This window comes from Ictalurus furcatus, chromosome 8 (assembly GCF_023375685.1).
Source record: "Ictalurus furcatus strain D&B chromosome 8, Billie_1.0, whole genome shotgun sequence".
NCBI lineage: Eukaryota > Metazoa > Chordata > Actinopteri > Siluriformes > Ictaluridae > Ictalurus > Ictalurus furcatus.
In genome coordinates, this window is record NC_071262.1 from 15,429,575 (window position 1) to 15,451,260 (window position 21,686).

Sequence of the window (21,686 nt, forward strand, 5' to 3'; positions counted from 1 at the left end):
CTTTCAAGTACAATTACAAAAGTGTATCAATTTAATTTCCTGTGTTCTCTTGCAGAATCTTTCTACGATAATGTATTCTATGTGGCCAAAAGTATGTGGACACCGTAACAACACACCCATACGTAGTTTTCCCCCAAACTTTTGCCACAAAATTGGAAGCACACAGTTGTATAAGATGTCTTTGTAGGCTGTAGCATTTCAATTTCCCTTCACTGCAACTAAGAGGCCCAAACCTGACACTGCCCAAGCATGACAATGCCCCTGTACACAAAGTGAAATCCATGAAAATATGGTTGGCCAAGAGTGCAAGAACTTGAGTGGCCTGCACAGAGCCCTGTACCTCAACCCCACTGAACACATTTGGGATGAATTGGAACGCTGACTGCACCCCAGGCCTCCTCGTCCAACCTTAGTGCCTGATCACTGAGTGCACGCCTCTTTAAAGCAATCCACATAATCCCAATTAGTTCTGCCCACATAGTAAATGTAGAAGACATTACACACCACTGGAGTGTGTGCAGTTACAGTCCTACAGGAAACTCTCAAAGGACATCAGTTTTTTTTCTCAGCTAAGGCAGCTATATGGCTGTAGTAGACCAGGACGTGGCTGAAAGGTTTTTGGACAGTAACCCTACCTTTGCCAAGCAATACTATGATACCCACTTTAGGGCCCAGGTTGTGTCGAACCTGCTGTCCACATCCAAGAAGACTGCCGTTGACATCAGCCAGTACCATGACCTGAGCTCTGTGGAGGAGAGTGAGATTGTGTTTGACATGGTACGGGACCTACAGGACCATCTACAGATGGAGAAGGCTCTGTTCAACCTCATGCGCCATCTGAGCTTCATCATGCGTGCTGACCGCATGAGCCTGTTCATGTACCGGCAGAGGAATGGCACGGCCGAGCTGGCCACTCGCCTCTTCAATGTCCACAAAGATGCCACATTGGAGGAATGCCTGGTCCCTCCAGATAGTGAGATCGTGTATCCACTGGACATGGGAATTGTGGGTCATGTTGCCACTGTCAAGAAGACAGTTAATGTACCTGATGTGACACAGGTAAATTAACGTCTAGGGCTGAACATGTGTTATAATCTCAATTTTATTGTTCACAATTTATCATTATCTTCAAGATTAGTACTGAATAAATCTCAATGAAACATCCAGTGATTTTAATTTTCTGCTACGAGACATTCACAATGATCTAGATGACTGAAACCTGTATAGATATTTAGAATTTTGATAGAATATTAATATTTCTAATTTTCTAATTCATTTTGTGTGTGAACTAAAGCAACATGACACTGTATTTCATAAAGCATAAAAAAGATATATTTTGACCAGTAGAGAGCAGTGTAAGTTTACATTTCTGTAGCATGACATGATTTTAAGAACTTGCCAGCAGACTAAAAACTTTATTTTATAAATCAAATAAGGGCAAAATACTCCTCAGTGCAGTGATTTATTATATTTTTCCTGCTAGGTAAAGAATATTACAAATTACACTCCATTTGCGATTTTAAACCATTGCAACACATTTAATACTCTCTAATAATCACTTTGTGTTAGTAGATCAACATAGTTATATTTGTTTTCTTGCAGGAATAGTACATTTCAAATAGTATCAAATTTTGAGTCATAAAACTCAAAGATCCAGTGGATTAATTTAATCCCGAATCACACTACTACAAATAAAGGCACATTATCAAATGTGCATGACACTGGTCTGAAATGAAAACCATGAAATTCTTCCTTATAGCAATCAGTTCAGAAAGGAACAGACTGTCTCGCTCTCCTCTCTGTCTGGCATGAAAATCTGCTACTCATCCTGGAAAACACCTGTCTCTGTAGAACACGACCACTCCAGAGCATATAATCATCTGTAATAAATTGACTGCCTTTATCTTCTTCAATGAAAATGTGACTGAAATACAAAGTGTCTGGAATACAGCAGTGGCACTCCCTCCTTGCTTTAACCCATCTCCTGTCTAACTGACCAGCTGAAAATATCACTATACAGTATGTTCAACAACTCTGTCTTTAATAATATGCTAAAAGATACCTCTTTGATTTGATTGCTTCAATTGCTCTTTGGGTAAATTATTTGCTCCACAAACTATATGAGTGCAGAGTGGAATTAGCGCATTAGGTCTGTTTCTTTCCACTGGCTATGATGGGCCACAGGGAATAAAGCTCTTTAATCTTGCTTGAATTAGAGTGACCCTGGATTATATTTAAAGGTCAGTGCATAAAGCCGTGTTCTCTAAGTCAGCGGAATAGCAGCAGCTTACTGTACCTGCACCTTTTATTTATAACTAAATCACAAATGTCCATAAACTATATAGTAAGAAAGATAGGAAGTGTTGATAACTAGTCAGTAATGGCCACATGAGCTGTTGTTGAAGAATGACAGCAGATTGAATACTCAATTCCTGATTTATTTTGTTTTACATGATCTGAGCCATATGTTCAAACAGACATTTGGCAGTTGCTCATTTAATAACAAAATTGACTTTATATATATGTAGCCTTCTTAGACTTTAGGGAAAAGATCAAATGGCGAACAGGCGAATAAATTCAATTCAAAACTAGCTATAATGTTGCATGGAAATATCATAGTTTATTGTTCATCACTGCAGTCTTTGTAGGTTGTCTCATGCATTTTTAATGATTCTTAACATGTGGTTCTTTGATCAGTGCCCCCACTTCAGTGACTTTGTGGACACACTGACAGAGTATGAGACTAAGAACATACTGGCTACTCCCATCATGAACGGGAAGGACATGGTGGCCGTCATAATGGCGGTGAACAAGATTGGTGGCTCCTGTTTCACCACACAAGATGAAGAGGTGTCTGTCTTTCCCATTCCCCCATATTTCTCTCTCTCTCTCTCTCTCTCTCTCTCTCTCTCTCAGATAATCAGATAGATCAGTTGTCACCAACCCTGTTCTTGGAGATCTACCTTCCTGAAGACTTTAGCTCCAACCATAATTGTGCCCACCTGACCATATAATCATTATCTTAAGAACTTCTTGATCAACTAAAACAGATGTGTTAGATTTTGGTTGGAGAAGGAAGGTACATCTCAAGGAAGAGGGTTGGTGACCACTGGTGTACATCATATTATTCATCATATCTTATTCAAGATAGCATAAAACTTGCCATTACACCATGTGTGTTTAGAAATGTACGGAAATGTTTATACCTTATTTCTATGCCCATCTTATCTTCCCAGCTTAACTGTTAATGTTAGAGTAACTCCTACCTGAAACCTGCCTGTTTGTTTTTTTTTCAGACGGTGAACAAATATTTGAACTTTGCCAATCTTGTTCTTCGAGTCTTTCACCTTAGCTACTTGCACAACTGTGAAACCAGAAGAGGACAGGTGAGATGATTAGTAATATTTTTATAATGGTTTTGCCTAGTGCAGTAACATGGTGGCTTAATTAATGGCTTCCATTCACATCTACCTTGTAGGTTTTGCTCTGGTCTGCCAGCAAAGTGTTTGAGGAGCTGACGGATATTGAGAGGCAGTTCCACAAAGCCCTGTACACAGTGCGAGCCTTTCTCAACTGTGACCGCTACTCCGTGGGCCTTTTGGACATGACCAAGACAAAAGTAATTTAGCTGATCACTGCAGTAGTGCTATGACGTTTGAATTAGAACTGGGTTTTTTTTTTCTTCCTGATTAGAGAATGGTAATAAGTAGATTAAATGTTAACCATGTGTCTTTACAAAAACTCTTGATATGTAAACATCTGTTGTGAAAATTGAAAACAGTATACTGGGATGTAAGACAAGCTCCTCCATTGCCACTTTGAGACACAAAGTCCAAAATGCAAAAATGACACATACAATTCTTTGTAATACTTAAAAATTAGGTCCATAAATAAGCATTTATTAATACTTACATATTAACCTAACCTAACATCTATCATCTAACAACTAATCGTATCATGATGCTCCTTAGATAATCAGCAAATAATGAAAAGTATTCATTAACACCCTCTGAGTCATACAGTATATGACCAATAACAATGATACTAATTAAGTATTAACATATTTGCACACTTGCTAACTCAATCTGTTCATATCATGATTTGCAGTATAATTAAAGATAATGAACATTAAGAAGGGTGTGTTTGGAAACAATGTAGTTACTACCTTGAAACATACAACTGTGGTACTACCATGAAACATACAACTGTGAGCTAGGCCTCAACAACTGTTTGCAACTCTTCTACTCTTAATTACCCTATGTCACATTCCTTACCATATGCTTGTACTGTATAAATGAACCTTCTAAATTAGTGGTGCTAAGTTTGAATTTGGGATTGTGAACTGTCCCAGTTACTTAAATAAGCTAATGTTTGGATTAACCTACAGTACACTGTGTAAATAAGTATTTTTTTTTTAAAACAACAATTAATGATCTTCATTAATACTACAAGTCACAGTATTAATTTACAGGATAAGTTAATATGATGTTAATTCTATTACCATTAGTAATGTATATATGACTCATATATGACTCAGTTGGCTGTTATTGTATACACTTCGTTACTTCCTGATGTGCTAAGCATTAGTGCATGTATTAATTCATTATGAAAGCATTACTCAAGTATTAATATATTTTTATTTGTGGACTCCATATAAAATAATAAATTGACAAAATTGTGCATCAGTAAGTGCTAACATTCCTATAAGCATCTCTTATTATGCTTTTAGGAGTTCTTTGACCTTTGGCCTGTTCTGATGGGTGAGGTGCCTCCATATACAGGACCAAAGACTCCTGATGGCAGAGTGAGTACCATAAAATATGGCAATAAGTAACATTCAGTTTTTAAATCCTATATTCTATTTTACAAACACACCTGTGTGTGTTCAGGAGAAACTCATGATATTACTTTCCCCTCAGGAAATCATTTTCTACAAAGTGATTGATTATATATTACATGGAAAGGAGGACATTAAAGTAATACCGTAAGTCACCCCACTTTTATCATTTCTGATCTCAGAAATTTAATTACTAGGATTTATTTATAGCCTTTGGCTGAAGCCAATTATGACTGTCACAAAGAGACACTGCTTTTATTAAAATATAGAAGAATGAAGTATAACACCATAAAAACACCACCAATTTATGAAGAAGCTCAGAAAGATCTCCACCCAATCAACTCTATCTCTCTTCAAACAAAAAAGGGCCCCATCTATCTAGCAAAATCACATCTCGCGCCGCCTTGCGTTAAAGGCATGGCCTGCATTCACAAATGGAGGGCTTCCCCACATTTTCAAGCAGAGCTGAGCTCTGATAAATAAATAGTGTTGGATAATGGGATAATAATGATTATATAATACAGTTTCACACTGTGTTGTAGAGAAATGTATTCTTTCAAATCGTGGAAATTGTTAATTGTTGTTTACATACATTTGATCATTAAACCAAATTGTATTCATCACGCATAATTTTAGAAAAGAATTACAATTAGTATTTAATCTATTTGATTATTTGCTAAAGCATATAATCATATAGACTAAATACTATTTACAAGTACAAAAAGATGTATTGTACATATTGTATATTGTCATATTTTTGCAACTCTTATGTAGGAACCCCCCTGCTGATCACTGGGCTCTTGTCAGTGGACTGCCCACCTATGTGGCTGAAAATGGCCTGGTAAGAGTCCTCTATCTAACAAAACAATCACGCCAGTCACAAGCAGAAAGGCATTATCTGAATGTAATGATGGAATACTCTGGACACAGCAATTAATGGATTAAACCTTTTTAGTACTGGTCAATCTCATGATGTTGATGGTCTCTGTCTTTCCTCCAGATCTGTAACATCATGAATGCTGCCCAGGATGACTTCTTCAACTTTCAAGTAAATTCAATTATTTTTTTAATTTTTATTTTGAGTGAATTTATTTTTATTATTTTTAATTTATCACTTGCTGAAAAAGTGAACTGTATTAAACTAAAATGTGCTCTGAACCTAAACTCTTTTTTATTTTTTATTTATTTATTTATTTATTACTGTTGTTATTATTATAAGAAAGAGCCTTTGGATGAATCAGGATGGACTGTAAAGAATGTCTTGTCTCTACCGATCGTGAACAAGAAAGAGGAAATAGTTGGCGTAGCAACATTCTATAACAGGAAAGATGGAAAGCCGTTCGATGAAATGGACGAAACACTAATGGAGGTATTTGCGGATAAGACTGAGTCACTGTTGTATTTTTACACAGCAGACTCTGCATTATTGAGTTATGAACTCTTCACCCAGAGACTGTGAAGAAGTCAGTGTGTTCTCATTTATTAATCTTTATTTCAGTGAAAATAAACTGGTTGAATTCCAGTGATCATCAAGTTTATTTTAATTCCAGTTCTTGTTCTGTTTTATATCAGTCTCTAACTCAGTTCCTGGGTTGGTCAGTGCTCAACACAGACACTTATGATAAGATGAACAAGCTAGAGAATCGCAAGGACATATTTCAGGACATGGTGCTTTACCATGTCAAGTGCAGAAAGGATGAGATCCAGAACATCTTGGTGAGTTTCTGCACCATAACATCATCGTATGTATCTTGATAAAATAAATACATTACCCAGACCATTTAAATAACTTTTAAATCTTGTACAGTAAAAATATTATATGTTAGTATAGTAACCTGCAAAGAGACTATTATCTTACCCTATGATGTTGCTAAAATAATTCTATTATTATTGGGTTTTTGTGTTAGAATACACGTGAGATGTATGGGAAAGAACCACATGAATGTGAAGAAGATGAATTGGAAGACATTCTGGTAAAAAAGAAAAAAGTGACCTGAATGAAAAGAAATATTTAAATATGATTCATTAGCTACATGTTTAAATGTCATTTTATCTGTCTTGTAGAAAGACACTCTACCAAACCCAAAGGAATCCGAGATCTATGAGTTTCATTTCTATGACTTTGTGCATACTGAAATGGACCTGGTTAAGTGTGGTATTTCAATGTACTATGAGCTGGGAGTGGTGGACAAGTTTCATATACCTCGCGAGGTGAGTTAGAGCTAACAACGAGCCAATCGATATCTCAAATTATGGCAATCCAGGGGTCCCAGACAGCGTAAATGGCTCTGCTCTCTGGGTGGCAAAAATTGGCTTTGTTTCTTCCCTAGTCAACCATAGCCCATGTATTTAGAGTGGGACTGTTAGTGCACTCCTCGAAGTGTTTTAGCAGTAGTGTGAAAAGATTGAGTGGAGTGCCATTGAGTGGCTTTATATCTTAACTCCCACACTTCTAGACTAGTAGCTGTCATGTGGTAGAGAAGCTCTAGCTAGTGGGTAGGAAGAAAGCCAAGTTTAAAAAAATCTGTACATGGTCATTAAAAAAAAAAAAAACAACAACAAAAAAAACCATTTTCTACCAATTTGATCTCCCAAGATCTCAAGATGTCCACAACTGGCTAGTGTTGTGCTGATTGACAGGGGAGAGGGCAACACCATCCCACTCACATAAATGGGAACATTCCCAAATTTGCTTAATTGGACTCCCAGCCATGGATGGTTGTGGTATCATTGGGATTCAAATTCATGATCTCATGATGAACACTTTTCTGTTGCACCACTTAGGAGCCCCAGTACCACTTCTGTGATATAAAATAAGGATTTCATAACTCACACTGCTTGGTTAAGAAGGTAATTAAAGTGCTCATATGTTTCCAGGTGTTGGTGAGATTCGTGTACTCAGTCAGTAAAGGCTACAGAAAGATTACTTACCACAATTGGAGACACGGCTTCAATGTGGGCCAGACGATGTTCACACTTCTCATGGTAAAGAGCAGCTGTGTTAGCAACAAGCACTAGATGCATTCAGCAAATAATAGACCAACAATTGAATCTTTGAATAGATTTGTCACATTTTTAAATGTGCTGGAAATATGTATGGGTATAGTGCCCTCCTACAGTATGTATTCCTTAAAAAGGAGCTCTAGAAGCAAGATAATGAGGCATCCAGGCATGAAACTGCTTCATGCTGCCTCATCAGTAAACACTGACATTGAGTCATATGGCAGGCAGGATGGAATTTTGTTGCTGGTGTAAGTCCAGTCCTTGATGAGCATCATTCCCAGGTGTCACTGAATGTAATGAGCTCTCTGGAGTCCAGTACAGACATTGAGTCTCCTCCCGCAGCTCCGCAGAGATGTTCTTTAACCCTTTAATATAGGTTCAGGTCATAATTGTAAATATGAAACAAAAATGAGGTTACAGAGCATGTAACATGTCTTATTTGCACTCTCAGCCATTTTTTTTCCGCAAAAAATGGATTTTTGTCTATTTTCATGTTTATTTCCAAATATTTCCATATATTTGATACTTTAAATTAGATCTTGTACTATTGTATTTGTTCAAAATCAAAAGTGATCAACAGCACATAAACTGAAAACAGAACAAAACATGAGTTAATATTCTAAATATTTCTCTCAGACGGGTGACCTGAAGCGCTACTACACAGACTTGGAGGCCATGGCCATGGTCACAGCCGGATTATGCCATGATATCGATCACCGTGGGACAAACAACCTCTACCAAATGAAGTATGAGCTGCATACCGTAATTACAGCCATAAACTGCAGAGATGTTACAGTTACTTTTGATGACAGCATCTCTCTGTAATATGTTGCTTCTTATTTGTGTGACATTAATTTAGCATGTTTTAGATCATCTCCTTTGTGGAATTATTTTCTCAGATCTGGGAACCCACTGGCAAAGCTGCACGGTTCTTCCATTCTCGAGAGGCACCATCTGGAGTTTGGTAAAACCCTGCTGAGAGATGAAGTGAGCCTAAGAGTTGATGTGCTTCCTAAATTTATCAAATCATCTCATAATATTGTAATGAAATTACATCTTGTCTTGTGCATGCAAAGCAAATTCAAACAAACCTGACCTCTAGGATCTGAATGAAAAAAGAGATTGCATGTTCTTCTATTCACTGTATATATATATATTCATATTTTCAGGCTTTGAATATCTACCAGAATCTTAATCGACGGCAGCACGACACTGTCATCCATTTGATGGATGTAGCTATTATTGCCACAGACTTGGCCTTGTATTTCAAGTAAGGATATTACATATTATGCTGTGAATATGGTATGTGAACAGTGGCTTGTTGATGAGGGTATCACTATGGAAACTGTTAGAACATTTCTGAGCTGTCAGTAGTGTATCACTGTGAATGACATTCATTTAATTGTTATATTGCTTGTAGAAAAAGGACCATGTTTCAAAAAATTGTGGATCAATCCAAAACCTATGAGAACTGGAACGACTGGACCAAATACATGATGCTGGAGACGACCAGGAAAGAAATTGTGATGTAAGTAACGTACACAGTGTTGCCACAATATAACCCTGCAGCAGTAATATTTGACTAACTCACAGAATGAGAAATATACCATTGCTTTCTCCATTTTTGACTACGATGTGAGTCCATGTGAGAAGATTCACAGATTCACAGTATGATGTTGATGGTTTTTCCATGGCAGGGCAATGATGATGACTGCATGTGATTTGTCTGCTATTGCCAAGCCCTGGGAGATCCAGAGCAAGGTATGGCATTACTTTGGCATAATGCAGTTTTGCTCAGCAGGCGAGATTCAACAGCTCCTGCATAAAAAGGCTGTGGCTGCACAAATATATCTGTGCTGTCAGGCAATATACTGTAATGAGATTCGGGTGCTTTTCATATGGTAATGTAATAAGTTGTTTAAACTATGTTATTATATGCATTTACGAATCTGCAGCCATGCTGATGATTATGTATGACAGGCTAAAGTAGGTACCTAAGCTATGGAAAAAAAAAATGGGGAAAAAAATAATGACTGAGCATAATGTTTTGGTCCTGTTCAATTGTGTGATCACCAGCAGAGTAGTTTGTTACTTTGGTCCTGTTGAGCCGATTAATTGCATTCAGTTAGGGGTGTTTATTGGGACTGAGATCTCTTGGGACCCAACAAAAAGATGTGGCAGCAGATGTTTCTTACTTGCATGAAGCTTGTAAGACAAAAAAGGCACTGTTGATCATCCAGGTTAGTTTGGCAATAGATTAAATTAGTTATTTGTTTTTATTTTTGGAAACAGAACCAACTTTGAGGTACAAACAAATATGACAATGATCAAACGTTCTGTTGGAGTGGACATGATTGTACATGAATTCCTTGAGCAGCAGGCAGGATCAGTTAGAATTCCTTTGGGAACAGGTAGGATTGATCAAAATTCCTTTGTGAGCTGGCAGGCCTGGTCAGAATTCATTTGTTAGCAGGCAGGATTACTCAGTTTCTTTGAGAGCTTGCAAAATCGGTCCAAAGTCATCCAGGAATTGGCAGGATTGGTCAGAATTCCTTGAACAAAAGGCAGAATTGGTCAGAATTCCTTTGGGAACTGGCAGGATTGTAGAGAATTTTTTGGAAGCTATCAGGTTTGGTCAGAATTTCTTTGGGAGGAGGTGGGAGTGGGATTTTTTAAAAACAGTTAAAAAAAAAACATGTGTAGACCTCTATATCCAATTTTTAATCTTTGAACGTTCAAGAATAACAGCTTACATCAAATACTTGTGAATATTATCATTTTTCTTTTTCCAGAGAGTGTAGCAGCAAATTAAACCCCTTTTTAAATAAGATGCTTCCTTGCAGTTATTTCACATATAAATTTAAATGGTTTATTCAGAAGATTCATTGCAGAGACAGACTGATATCCCATCTAAGAAAATATCAGTTGACTGCTAATCTAATTTTATTGCTGCTAGAGACACAAAAGATTACAATCAGACAACTTATCTCCATGTTCTGCCTCAGCCGATATTCCACTGTAGTGTAATCTATGTATAGTATCTCACAAAAGTGAGTACACCCCTCACATTTTTGTAAATATTTGATCATATCTTTTCATGTGACAACACTGGAGAAATGACACTTTGCTACAATGTAAAGTAGTGAGTGTACAGCTTGTGTAACAGTGTAAATTTGCTGTCCCCTCAAAATAACTCAACACACAGCCATTAATGACTAAACTGCTGGCAACAAAAGTGAGTACACCCCTAAGTGAAAATGTCCAAATTGGGCCCAATTAGCCATTTTCCCTCCCCGGTGTCATGTGACTTGTTAGTGTTATAAGGTCTCAGGTGTGAATGGGGAGCAGGCATGTTAAATTTGGTGTCATTGCTCTCACACTCCCTCATACTGGTCACTGAAAGTTCAACATGGCACCTCATGGCAAAGAACTCTCTGAGGATCTGAAAAAAGAATTGTTGCTCTACATAAAGATGGCCTAAGCTATAAGAAGATTGCCAAGATCCTGACACTGAGCTGCAGCATGGTGGCCAAGAGCATACAGCGGTTTAATAGGACAGGTTCCACTCAGAACAGGCCTTGCCATGGTCGACCAAAGAAGTTGAGTACATGTACTCAGCGTCATATCCAGAGGTTGTGTTTGGGAAATAGCTGTATGAGTGCTGCCAGCATTGCTGCAGAGGTTGAAGGGGTGGGGGGTCAGCCTGTCAGTGCTCAGACCATAAGCCGCACACTGCGTCAAATTGGTCTGCATGGCTGTCGTCCCAGAAGGAAGCCTCTTCTAAAGATGATGCACAAGAAAGCCCGCAAACAGTTTGCTGAAGACAAGCAGACTAAGGACATGGATTACTGGAACCATGTCCTGTGGTCTGATGAGACCAAGATAAACTTATTTGGTTCAGATGGTGTCAAGCATGTGTGGTGGCAACCAGGTGAGGAGTACAAAGACAAGTGTGTCTTGCCTACAGTCAAGCATGGTGGTGGGAGTGTCATGGTCTGGGGCTGCATGAGTGCTGCCAGTACAGGGGAGCTACAGTTCATTGTGGGAACCATGAATGCCAACATGTACTGTGACATACTGAAGCAGAGCATGATCCCAGCTTGAATTCCAGCATGATAATGACCCCAAACACACCTCCAAGATTACCACTGCCTTGCTAAAGAAGCTGAGGGTGAAGGTGATGGACTGGCCAAGTATGTCTCCAGACCTAAACCCTATTGAGCATCTGTGGGGCATCCTCAAACGGAAGGTGGAGGAGCACAAGGTCTCTAACATCCACCAGCTCTGTGATGTCATCATGGAGGAGTGGAAGAGGACTCCAGTGGCAACCTGTGAAGCTCTGGTGAACTCCATACCCAAGAGGGTTAAGGCAGTGCTGGAAAATAATGGTGGCCACACAAAATATTGACACTTTGGGCCCAATTTGGACATTTTCACTTAGGGGTGTGCTCACTTTTGTTGCCAGCGGTTTAGTCATTAATGGCTGTGTATTGAGTTATTTTGAGGGGACAGCAAATTTACACTGTTACACAAGCTGTACACTCACTACTTTACATTGTAGCAAAGTGTCATTTCTTCAGTGTTGTCACATGAAAAGATATAATCAAATATTTACAAAAATGTGAGGGTGTACTCACTTTTGTGAGATACTGTACATTTGTTTGCATAAGGCAGAACAAATTTATAAATGAAGCACACACAGGAAACTTAATCAGTGCTTAGTAATCACTTCACTTAGCATCAACACTAATAAGTATCAAGCAACCTTATGAGCTCTTACAACTGCAAAGGCTAAAGCCTAGAAGTCATTCTAAGCACTGTCTCTAACAGTTGTGATTATCTAAATGCTATGTGAGTTTTGGGCAGTTTTCTTTTCCTGCCCTATTCCTAAAGGCATGCTTGACACCACATCCTGGTATGTTTAAACTCATGTGGTTTGTGCCTGTGTGATCCTGCAGGTGGCACTGTCTGTGGCTGCAGAGTTTTGGGAGCAGGGTGACCTGGAGAGGACTGTGCTGGAGCAACAACCTATTGTGAGACATTCACCAGAATTATGAGACACAGAGAAGAGGAGGAGGAGAAGGCCATGGTGGCAAAGACAACGAGTAGAAAAAAGAAAGAGAGATTGCCCATAGGACACATCGTGATGTACTGCCTATTATGTGGTGCAGTGAGTCATAAAGAGCGGTCATAGTGGCCCAGGCAGCTGCTCCATTCTTTAACTTGCCCATTTTCCACCACACTGCCACCATAGCCTTTCATATCCTGTTCTTTCATATGGCTACTAACTTGCATTAAGTGCAACAAATGATTTTAAAATGGTTTGTTTCACTACATCTTAATGCTAAGTTCTGTTTACACTCTAGCCCATGATGGACAGAAACAAAGCAGATGAACTCCCCAAACTGCAGTGTGGTTTCATCGATTTCGTCTGCTCATTTGTGTACAAGGTGAGGCCTTCCATTTTGATGTGCCACCATTTACTTGCACCCCTAAAGGCTTCCAGGTTTTCTAGACATTGATAGATTTGCACCTGTATAGAAAATACTGTAATTAAGTGACAAGGCTAGTTTAATAGTTTTAATTTGTAGTTTTAATGGTAATGTAGTAAGTGGGTCTAACAATTAAAGAGAGTAGAGTGTAAAAATGCAATGGGAGAATTTTAAATGCATTATTTATAAAGTTTGCTTCTAAGATGAAAATAAATGGCCTAATGAGTCAGCCAATTTAGCTGAGGAGAAACTAAGTTCAGCATCTCTCATCACTCCCTAGTTTAAGTGTGCTAAAATGGAACTCAGCTTTAATCACTCTAGGTTTTTCTCAACTTTATTTCTTGTTGGTGTGTTCATTAATATTTAAATATTATAAGAATTGGCTGTCAAGATCATAAAAAAACTACCCTAAATGTAATTCCTAGATTTGAAAATCAAAATAAATTCTTCAAAGCTTTTTGGCAGAGTCTGCACTACCACTTAAAATGCATTCCTGTTATCCACCATTAAAGGAAAACTTAATGTGGAGTTACAAGATAATAATTTCAGCATGTTATACAGTTGTATTAAAACTATAAGAGTTACCCTCTAACAAGAGATAATGTTTTCCCAGATCTGTTCTTATACAGGTTTATCCAACTTTCAAATCAGAATTACAACACACACACACACACACACAAACACACACACACATATATATATATATATATATATTCTCCTCTGTACAATATATATATATATATATATATATATATATATATATATATATATATATATATATATATATATATATATATTGTACAGAGGAGAATACAGCACAGATAAATATTGCACAGAAACATTATTGTATCTTAAACACAAAACATAAGTTGTTTGTGAAGCAATTAAGCCGTTGTAAGTTTGACTGCATATAGGAAGTAGCTTTTCTGGTGCCTGGAGATATTGACACACTGCTGGAAAGAATTTGTGGTTTCCTTTATGCAATTTTCTAGTGATGATGGAGCACTGGAGAAATACAGGATTTTTTATATTGACTTCTCTCTGAAAAAGTACAGTAGATTGTTTAGAGCTTGACTAAGGAATTCATAGTGTCCTACAAAAATTCATTTTTACTTAAATCTTCACTGACTGCTCCAACAATAGATTTGAGAGTAAACAGAATGTATGTTCTTTTCTGAGAAACGTCAATATTCTAGACTGTGGTAATCACACATCACATATATGCTTGTTTGTGATTAGCTTGACTAACTGCGGTAGCATTACACACTTTTCCATATCTCCCTGCAGGAGTTCTCTCGCTTCCACTTGCAGATCACACCCATGCTGGACAGGCTACTGAACAACAGGAAGGAGTGGAATGCACTTAAAGAAATACATGAGGCTAAACTGGCGAAGATTGAGGAAGCCAAGAAGGCTAAGGAAGAGGCTGCAGCTGCGGAAGCAGCTGTCAAACAGGGTAAAAACTTTAAAACTGGCTTGTTCACTGGTCAGCCATAACATTAAAACCACTGACAGTTGATGTGAATAACACTGATTATCTTGTTACAATGGCCCCTGTCAAGGTGTGGGATATATTAGGCAGCAAGTGAACAGTCAGTTCATGGGAAAGTGTAAGGATCTGAGATACTTTGACAAGGACCATGTTGTGATGGCTAGACAACTGGGTCAGATCGTCTCCAAAATGGCAGGTCTTATGGGATGTTCTCGGTATGCAGTGGTTAGTACCTACTAAAAGTGGCCCAAGGAAGGACAACTGGTGAACCAGAGACAGGGTCATGGGCGCCCAACGCTTATTGATGCATGTGGGGAGCCTGTCTGGTCGGATCCCACACAAGACCTACTGTAGCACAAATTGAAGAAAAAGATAATGCTGGCTATAATAGAAAATTGAAAGCACCTACAAAGGGCAGGTGAGCATCAGAACTGATCCATGGAGCAATAAAAAAGCCTGGCCTGATGAATCTCATTTTCTTTTACATCATGTGGATGGGCGTGTGCATGTGCATCACTTACCTGGGGAAGAGTTGGCACCAGGATACACTATGGAAAGAAAGCAAGTTGATGGAGGCAGTGTGATTCTGCTGGGAAACCTTGGGTCCTGGCATTCATTTGGATGTTACTTTGACACATACCACCTAACTAAACATTGTTGCAGACCAAGTACACCCCTTCATGGCAATGGTATTCCCTAAAGGCAGTGACCTCTTTCAGTAGGATAATGCACCCTTCCACAAAATTGTTCAGGAATGATTTAAGGAACATGACAAAGAGTTCAAGGTGTTGACTTGGCCTCCAAATTCCCCAGATCTCAATCCGATCAAGCATCTGTAGGATGTGCTGGACAAACAAGTCCAATCCATGGAGGCCCCACCTCTCAACATACAGGAGCTGCTGCTAATATCTTGGTGTGGCCAGATACCACAGAACACCTTCAGAGGTCTTGTGGAGTCCATGCCTCGACGGGTCAGAGCTGTTTTGGTGGCACAAGGGGGACCTGCACAATATTAGGCATGTGATTTTAATGTTATGGCTGAGCGGTGTACATCATTACTCTTCTACAACTGTATACTATAAAGTCAAGCTGTGCAAAGTGTGTTGGAAATATCTTAAGTATAAGCATCAGGATAATTTTTTGGTTTCTTTAGAGTTTTAGAGGTTAAGAAAAAGACAGTAAAGTAAAAAGGCAGATTTGACACTAAACACTGACTGAGAAATAGTGACCTAAGCTATGATCTTTTCTCTTCCAGCAAGTGCAGCCCAGGCCTCCCAGTCCAAGACCTGTGTCCTCAGCTGAGTCTTCAATATTCCAAATACATATCTATTTATTCCCATTTTCAGTTAGGTTTCACATTTAAGAGTTTAGAATATTAAATGTATCAAAATAACTACTTTAATGTCAGTGATATAGCTAGGGGTAAGTAAATATACTAAATAAAATCACTATGTGATCTATAGAATAAATTGCCTGTTCAATTAACTTCTTCTCAATATAGCACTTGGTAGCCAATAAAATGTGATTACACAGAGTAAGGGATGAGCATGTTCGATGTCTGGGTGGGTAATCATAGAGGAAGTGTAATGATGATGTCCACTGACCTTTTATGAACATTATTATAACATAATTACAGCACAAAGAATTTGGAAATGTCCAAAATAGACTCCCAACCCCCCCCCCCCCCCCCACCGCATACAGCAAAAAAAATAAAATCTGTTTTACGTGTTGTCTTACATCCTCCTCTCCGCCTAGAGGATGCTGCACACTCGGCTGAGCTCTAGTGTGCTAACTGTTCCACAGGGAGCGTGCATAATCATCTAACACATGGCATGATGATGCCTGCAGGGGATAGCGTAATTGAACAAGGGAGGCGAGAGAGCTGATTGGCAGATTAGGAGCTGGTGAATGAGGGGGGCTTTAACTACAGTGCTGACGTCATCGCAGACGCACATTTACGTGTGTCTGCGATGGGTACGTCAGCATTGCGTGACGTAATGGTGTACTGTCCTGGGATTGAACAGCTGCAGGTGTGTGTTCTAAACCCTGTGCTTTCAAGATCTTTACGTGCATTCACACACACACACACACACACACACACACACACACACACACACACAGAGCTTATGCAGAAAGCAGAATCACACAAGGCAATGCAGCAGTAAACTACCACCAGCATCATCATCGGGATACTGCATTAACGTAAAGGGTCTTCTCTTTTTCCTTCCCATGAGACTTTGCCTGGTTACAGAATTTTCAGTAGCCAATCATGCATCTGCTGCTTACACAGTGTATAGCTCAGCTATAACAGGGATTCAGCACCCTCCCCTCTCGAACTCCAGTCCAGCCTGCACTGCTCATTCCAGGAATAATTTCATAGTGCTAACAGTGCTTTATGTGGAGGGTAAATCAGCCCATAACACATTAATCCTTGTCAAACTTATTTTGAAGTGGAGTATAACAAATAAATGATAAAACACTGTACCACATGCATTAACAGACAACACACACTGTCAGTGTTCATTAGGACGTTTTTTATTGTCTGGAGCCAAATCAATGAATATATATCAGTTGTTTTTTTGTTTGTTTGTTTGTTTGTTTGTTGTTGTTGTTTTTTTTTTTTTTTTTTTTTTACAGTATATGAGGATCAGTTTCTATAGTTTAATAATGTAAACAATCTCAGAAGAGAAATGTATTCAGTTTAAAAGGAAGCCATCATCTTTTTTTCCCCAACTATTTACATGAATTAAAATATAATTTATAACATCAGATAATTTCCACCATATAGATAATCTGTGAAACTAGATTTCAACAATTCAAAAATACTGAAATGCATTTGTCTCCATTCTCAAGACATATGAAATCACACAATATAAAGGGAAAAAAACACCATTAAAAGACATTCAAGCTAAGTGACATATAAATAAAATTTAAAAACCCAAAAGAAAAAAAAAACCTAAAAATAAAACAATATATGTAAAAATAGAAAATCTTACTAGAAGTATTTACCATATTCCAAAAAACTACATTAAAAAAAGGAAAATCATAGTGAGTTTGATAGTCATTAGATGTAAAGGAAAAAAAAAATATCGATAGAAATGAAACAAGAAAGAAATCAATGTATGCCCTTTGATGCTGATTTTGTTTCCACCAAACACACGATACTGAAGCAGCAAGACTACATCCATCACTGGCTTCATGGATTCACAAAGACATCAGACGCCTTGTTCTCTGACGCTTCGGCACAAAATAAACACAAAACGGGACTGAATTTTGATATTTATGATCATGATGTAGCGTATATAAATATTTGTTTTGATAAAACAATCGTGATTTAGTTGACAAATATTTTCCAATATTGCGATATTTTCTGACCAAGGATGTGACATTGTTATAAAGTGAGAAGATTTGTCTCTTTCCTTACACTTCTCATTGTAGCAATGACAACACAGATGCTCTCATACACACAAGGGCCAAGAAAGCCGGTCATGACATTCACTCATGAGACAGATTCAATGTGGTACTGCACTTTTCCTGTACATACATTAAGTATACTTTTTGGTCAAATAGTGATTGCTAAAATGGAGATGTATTGCATTTAAAGAGGGTTCCCTTTGGGAGTTTTTTTTTCTTTTTATTTTGATTATCTCAGTCTGTATATTCTAGATTGACACCATATGTTAAAATGTATTGAAGTGCTTTCAAAAGCTGAATAAATGGTCAAAATTCTATAAGAAATTATATCTTCTATATATATTTATATATATATTTATCTACACCAACACAAATACATATAGATTCATATATATGTACTCTATATAACTTTTTGTATGGCTGTATTGAAAAAGTTCACTTAAGAAAACAGATTGGACTTTTAAAAGGACAGTAGATATTAATAAAAGCTTAATAGCTGTTTCCCCGACCGTTGGTTTAAGGCTCTCCTGACGAGACTGTCTGCAAGACCTTCATTTGACCCATTAGAGTGTCTCAGTACTGACCAACAATCCCCCACTCCAGCAGTCCGATGACATACACTCGCACACACTCACGCACACACACACACAGTCAGAAATCCAAATCGTACAAGTTCACCACTGTGTGAGAGGGATTTTTGGTGGCAATATTACACACGGCACCCAAAGTCAAGGGTACTAATCTACATCTTGCAGATTAGTAAAATGAGAAGCTGTTAGTGATACTACAGTCCAGTTCTCAATCAGTATTTCACTGCGACATACAGAACAGGATCTCATCTCAAAGACTGCCAAGTAATTTTCAGAATAAATCCTTTCATTTAGGAGAAAGACTGTCTCTGATAACATGTATTGCATCTTAAATCTGTTTTTTTTTTTTAAATACAATAATTAAAAATAAGCAAGAACAGAAAATAGCTCATTATCATCTTCTAAAGGGATACTTTTTTACAACAGAGTCTGACTTTTGAAGCCACGTCCCTTTTCGTGCTTCCCTGTATTGCTCAACTTAAATCCTCATCACGTGCTTGCACCATTAATACACCTTTGCCCTAGCAGGCAACCTGACACCCCAGTTTTTGAACACACATGTGAACACATCGCTGTACAACACACAACCATACAAGTCATGTTTACATTAGACACAGGGCTATGTACAGATTATATACCCATGTATATATAGATCTATATATAGTCATGTAAACAGCACATCCTCCTTCAGTAGTATATGTACTAAGAACAAAAAACTCATTCAGGTTTTTATTTTAAAACGGTGTAGGTTCTACGAAAAGAGTGTGTACGAACGAATATCTAGGGTCGGCCAAAAAGGCACATCCTGATAGAGTAGCCTTAACGCTGAATAAGGCGTGTTGTACTTAGTGTGCGCTCGATTAAAGTCAAAGAAGGATTCAAATGATGTAAACATTCAGTTTCCTGGTGTGTTACTGAGGAGGTGATTGGTTAAAATAGGTGAGGCAGGGATCATGCATAAGAAACACACACACACACACGCACACACTTAAAAGCACATGGCTCCACTATACAGGATCTACAGGATAGAATCAAACCCCCCATATTTAAAAAAACAAATACAAAGCAGAGAGTGACTGTCTCCCAGGTTCATGAAACTTGGGGCCAAGCCCATCCCGGGACCCGAGGAAACACAGAGACGGCACAATCAGATATACGTGGGTATACTTTTACACTCCAAACACAGACAGAGAACGATTAAGAGTTTAAAGTACGAGGCAAGAGCTAGAAAAACCCGAAGACCTTCCCCTATTAGATAGGAGAGAGTAGAAAAACTGAGTATAGAGAGAGCATGTGAGAGAGGGAGATGTAAACAACATAGAGATACACTGGTACCTCTCGGGAGATTGAGCTTTAGTAATAACTTCCTCCCGGATTTCCATGGCCCTTCTCTCTACCCGTAGACACTCATCTGTAGTCCAATGGCTATTGAGTTGATGGGATGTGTAACTAGCTGATACTGATCAATATTCATATCCTTGAGGGATACATTCTACTGTGAGTCCAAATTTTCCTTTGAGAGTCTTTTTTTAACGTTAATGGTCATTGTTTTTTTTCTTCATTCTAAAAAGGACACTATGCATCCAAGCGCACTGATTGCATACCTAGAACCTGACACACTGAAAGCATTATGGATGTGCTGAGTAAATGTGAATGGTGCAGTTGTACAGTAGTGGTACAGTAAAGTTGGTTAGGTCTTCGGGCTCCATTGCTTGTTATATGTGGCAGCCAGCAGCAAGAACCCAACCATAGAAGGAGGGGAGAGGCAAGAAAACCACAAGCGCTACCTCGTTTGAGTGCATAGATGAAATAAGGAAGCACTAAAATGACAAAAAAAAGACAGATTTTTTTTTGTTCTTTTTGATTTGTAAACTCTATGAGTTTTTTTTTTGTTGTTGTTTGTTTCCCCCACACTTTTTTGTCATTGTAACACACAGTTGAACATCCACAACGCTTTGCTAATATAAAGCAATTATCGTTTATATATTTGTACGACAAAATGGTGAGTTGCAGTTCCACCGAAAAAGTGACAAAAGTTTACAAAAAAAGAAGCGAAAAAAGCAACACACGTACAGACGTCACAACGACCAAACAGAGAGGGCAAGGGTTTGCTACAGAAACCAGGGCCGCTCAGAGGCCACTAGTGTTTGACGTCCACACACTTCTTTCTGTTGTTGTTTCATTTCTCGGTTTCGTCCTCATGCCTCAGCAGCACTCCGGCCTCAATAAGAAGGTCCAATTTTGTTTCCCCGATTTCAATGTTCGAAAATGTAAACATGAGGAGGAGTCTGGGCTGAGGTTGTGAGGTGGCTCAGGAATGAGGATCACTGAGCTGTCAGTAAGGCGTATCAGCGGTGTAGACTCCTCTGGGCCTCCTTAAGCAAAGTGTCAAAGTCCAGAGCGTCATACTTGCTCTTCACTGGGCCTGGTCCTGCCTCATCTGAACAGCCAAACACAAAGCACAGTTGTAGTAGGACATTACTTTACTAACATTTACGAAGGTTTTAAGTCAAACAGGTCAGTGTGTAACATCTAGTAATAGTAATAAGTCAAAGCGACCAGACTTGTGGTATAACTGAATAATTACTAAAGAAGACCTTTGGAAAAGTCATTTTGACATACCACTAAACAACATTTAAAATTCAAATCAAAATTAATTTTGAGCTCAACTACTTACTATCTACAGGTTATAGCATAGTACAGCCTAGCATAGCTAGGTGTAGTGTAGTATAGTACAGTATAGTATGCCGCCCAGTATAGTATTTTAAAGTAGGGCTGCACGCTTATGGCCAAAATGATAATCCCGATTATTTTGATCAATATTGAGATCTCGATTATTTATCATGATTATTAATTGA

General features: G+C 38.3%; 2 protein-coding genes across 3 annotated transcripts in view; one reads left to right on the forward strand and one right to left on the reverse strand.

The window, feature by feature from the left end:
- The first annotated feature begins 582 nt into the window (after positions 1–582).
- On the forward strand, positions 583–16,489 carry pde6a (phosphodiesterase 6A, cGMP-specific, rod, alpha). The gene is made up of 22 exons (XM_053631023.1): positions 583–1,059; positions 2,698–2,850; positions 3,297–3,386; positions 3,479–3,619; positions 4,730–4,804; positions 4,920–4,984; positions 5,612–5,678; positions 5,838–5,885; positions 6,057–6,206; positions 6,410–6,553; positions 6,745–6,810; positions 6,902–7,048; positions 7,715–7,822; positions 8,477–8,586; positions 8,740–8,827; positions 9,010–9,110; positions 9,261–9,368; positions 9,538–9,601; positions 12,799–12,873; positions 13,207–13,290; positions 14,620–14,788; positions 16,080–16,489. The coding sequence occupies exons 1-22, from the start codon at positions 583–585 to the stop codon at positions 16,124–16,126; spliced, it is 2,577 nt and encodes an 858-aa protein (XP_053486998.1). The 3' UTR covers positions 16,127–16,489.
- Positions 16,490–16,793: 304 nt separating this feature from the next.
- The window catches only part of ppargc1b (peroxisome proliferator-activated receptor gamma, coactivator 1 beta), a 45,168-nt gene continuing 40,275 nt past the window's right edge, over positions 16,794–21,686 (reverse strand). For both annotated transcript variants that reach the window (XM_053631025.1, XM_053631024.1), the window contains exon 12: positions 16,794–21,268. In XM_053631025.1, coding sequence (XP_053487000.1) covers positions 21,177–21,268 — 92 coding nt within the window. In that variant the 3' untranslated portion in view covers positions 16,794–21,176. The remainder of the gene's footprint in view (positions 21,269–21,686) is intronic.

Excerpts from the sequence above, each read along its gene's own strand:
- pde6a (XM_053631023.1), top strand. The coding sequence starts at position 583 with ATGGCTGTAGTAGACCAGGACGTGGCTGAAAGGTTTTTGGACAGTAAC. Across the intron at positions 9,111-9,260 it reads GACTTGGCCTTGTATTTCAA|AAAAAGGACCATGTTTCAAA; the intron begins GTAAGGATATTA and ends TATTGCTTGTAG. Across the intron at positions 14,789-16,079 it reads GGAAGCAGCTGTCAAACAGG|CAAGTGCAGCCCAGGCCTCC; the intron begins GTAAAAACTTTA and ends TTTCTCTTCCAG.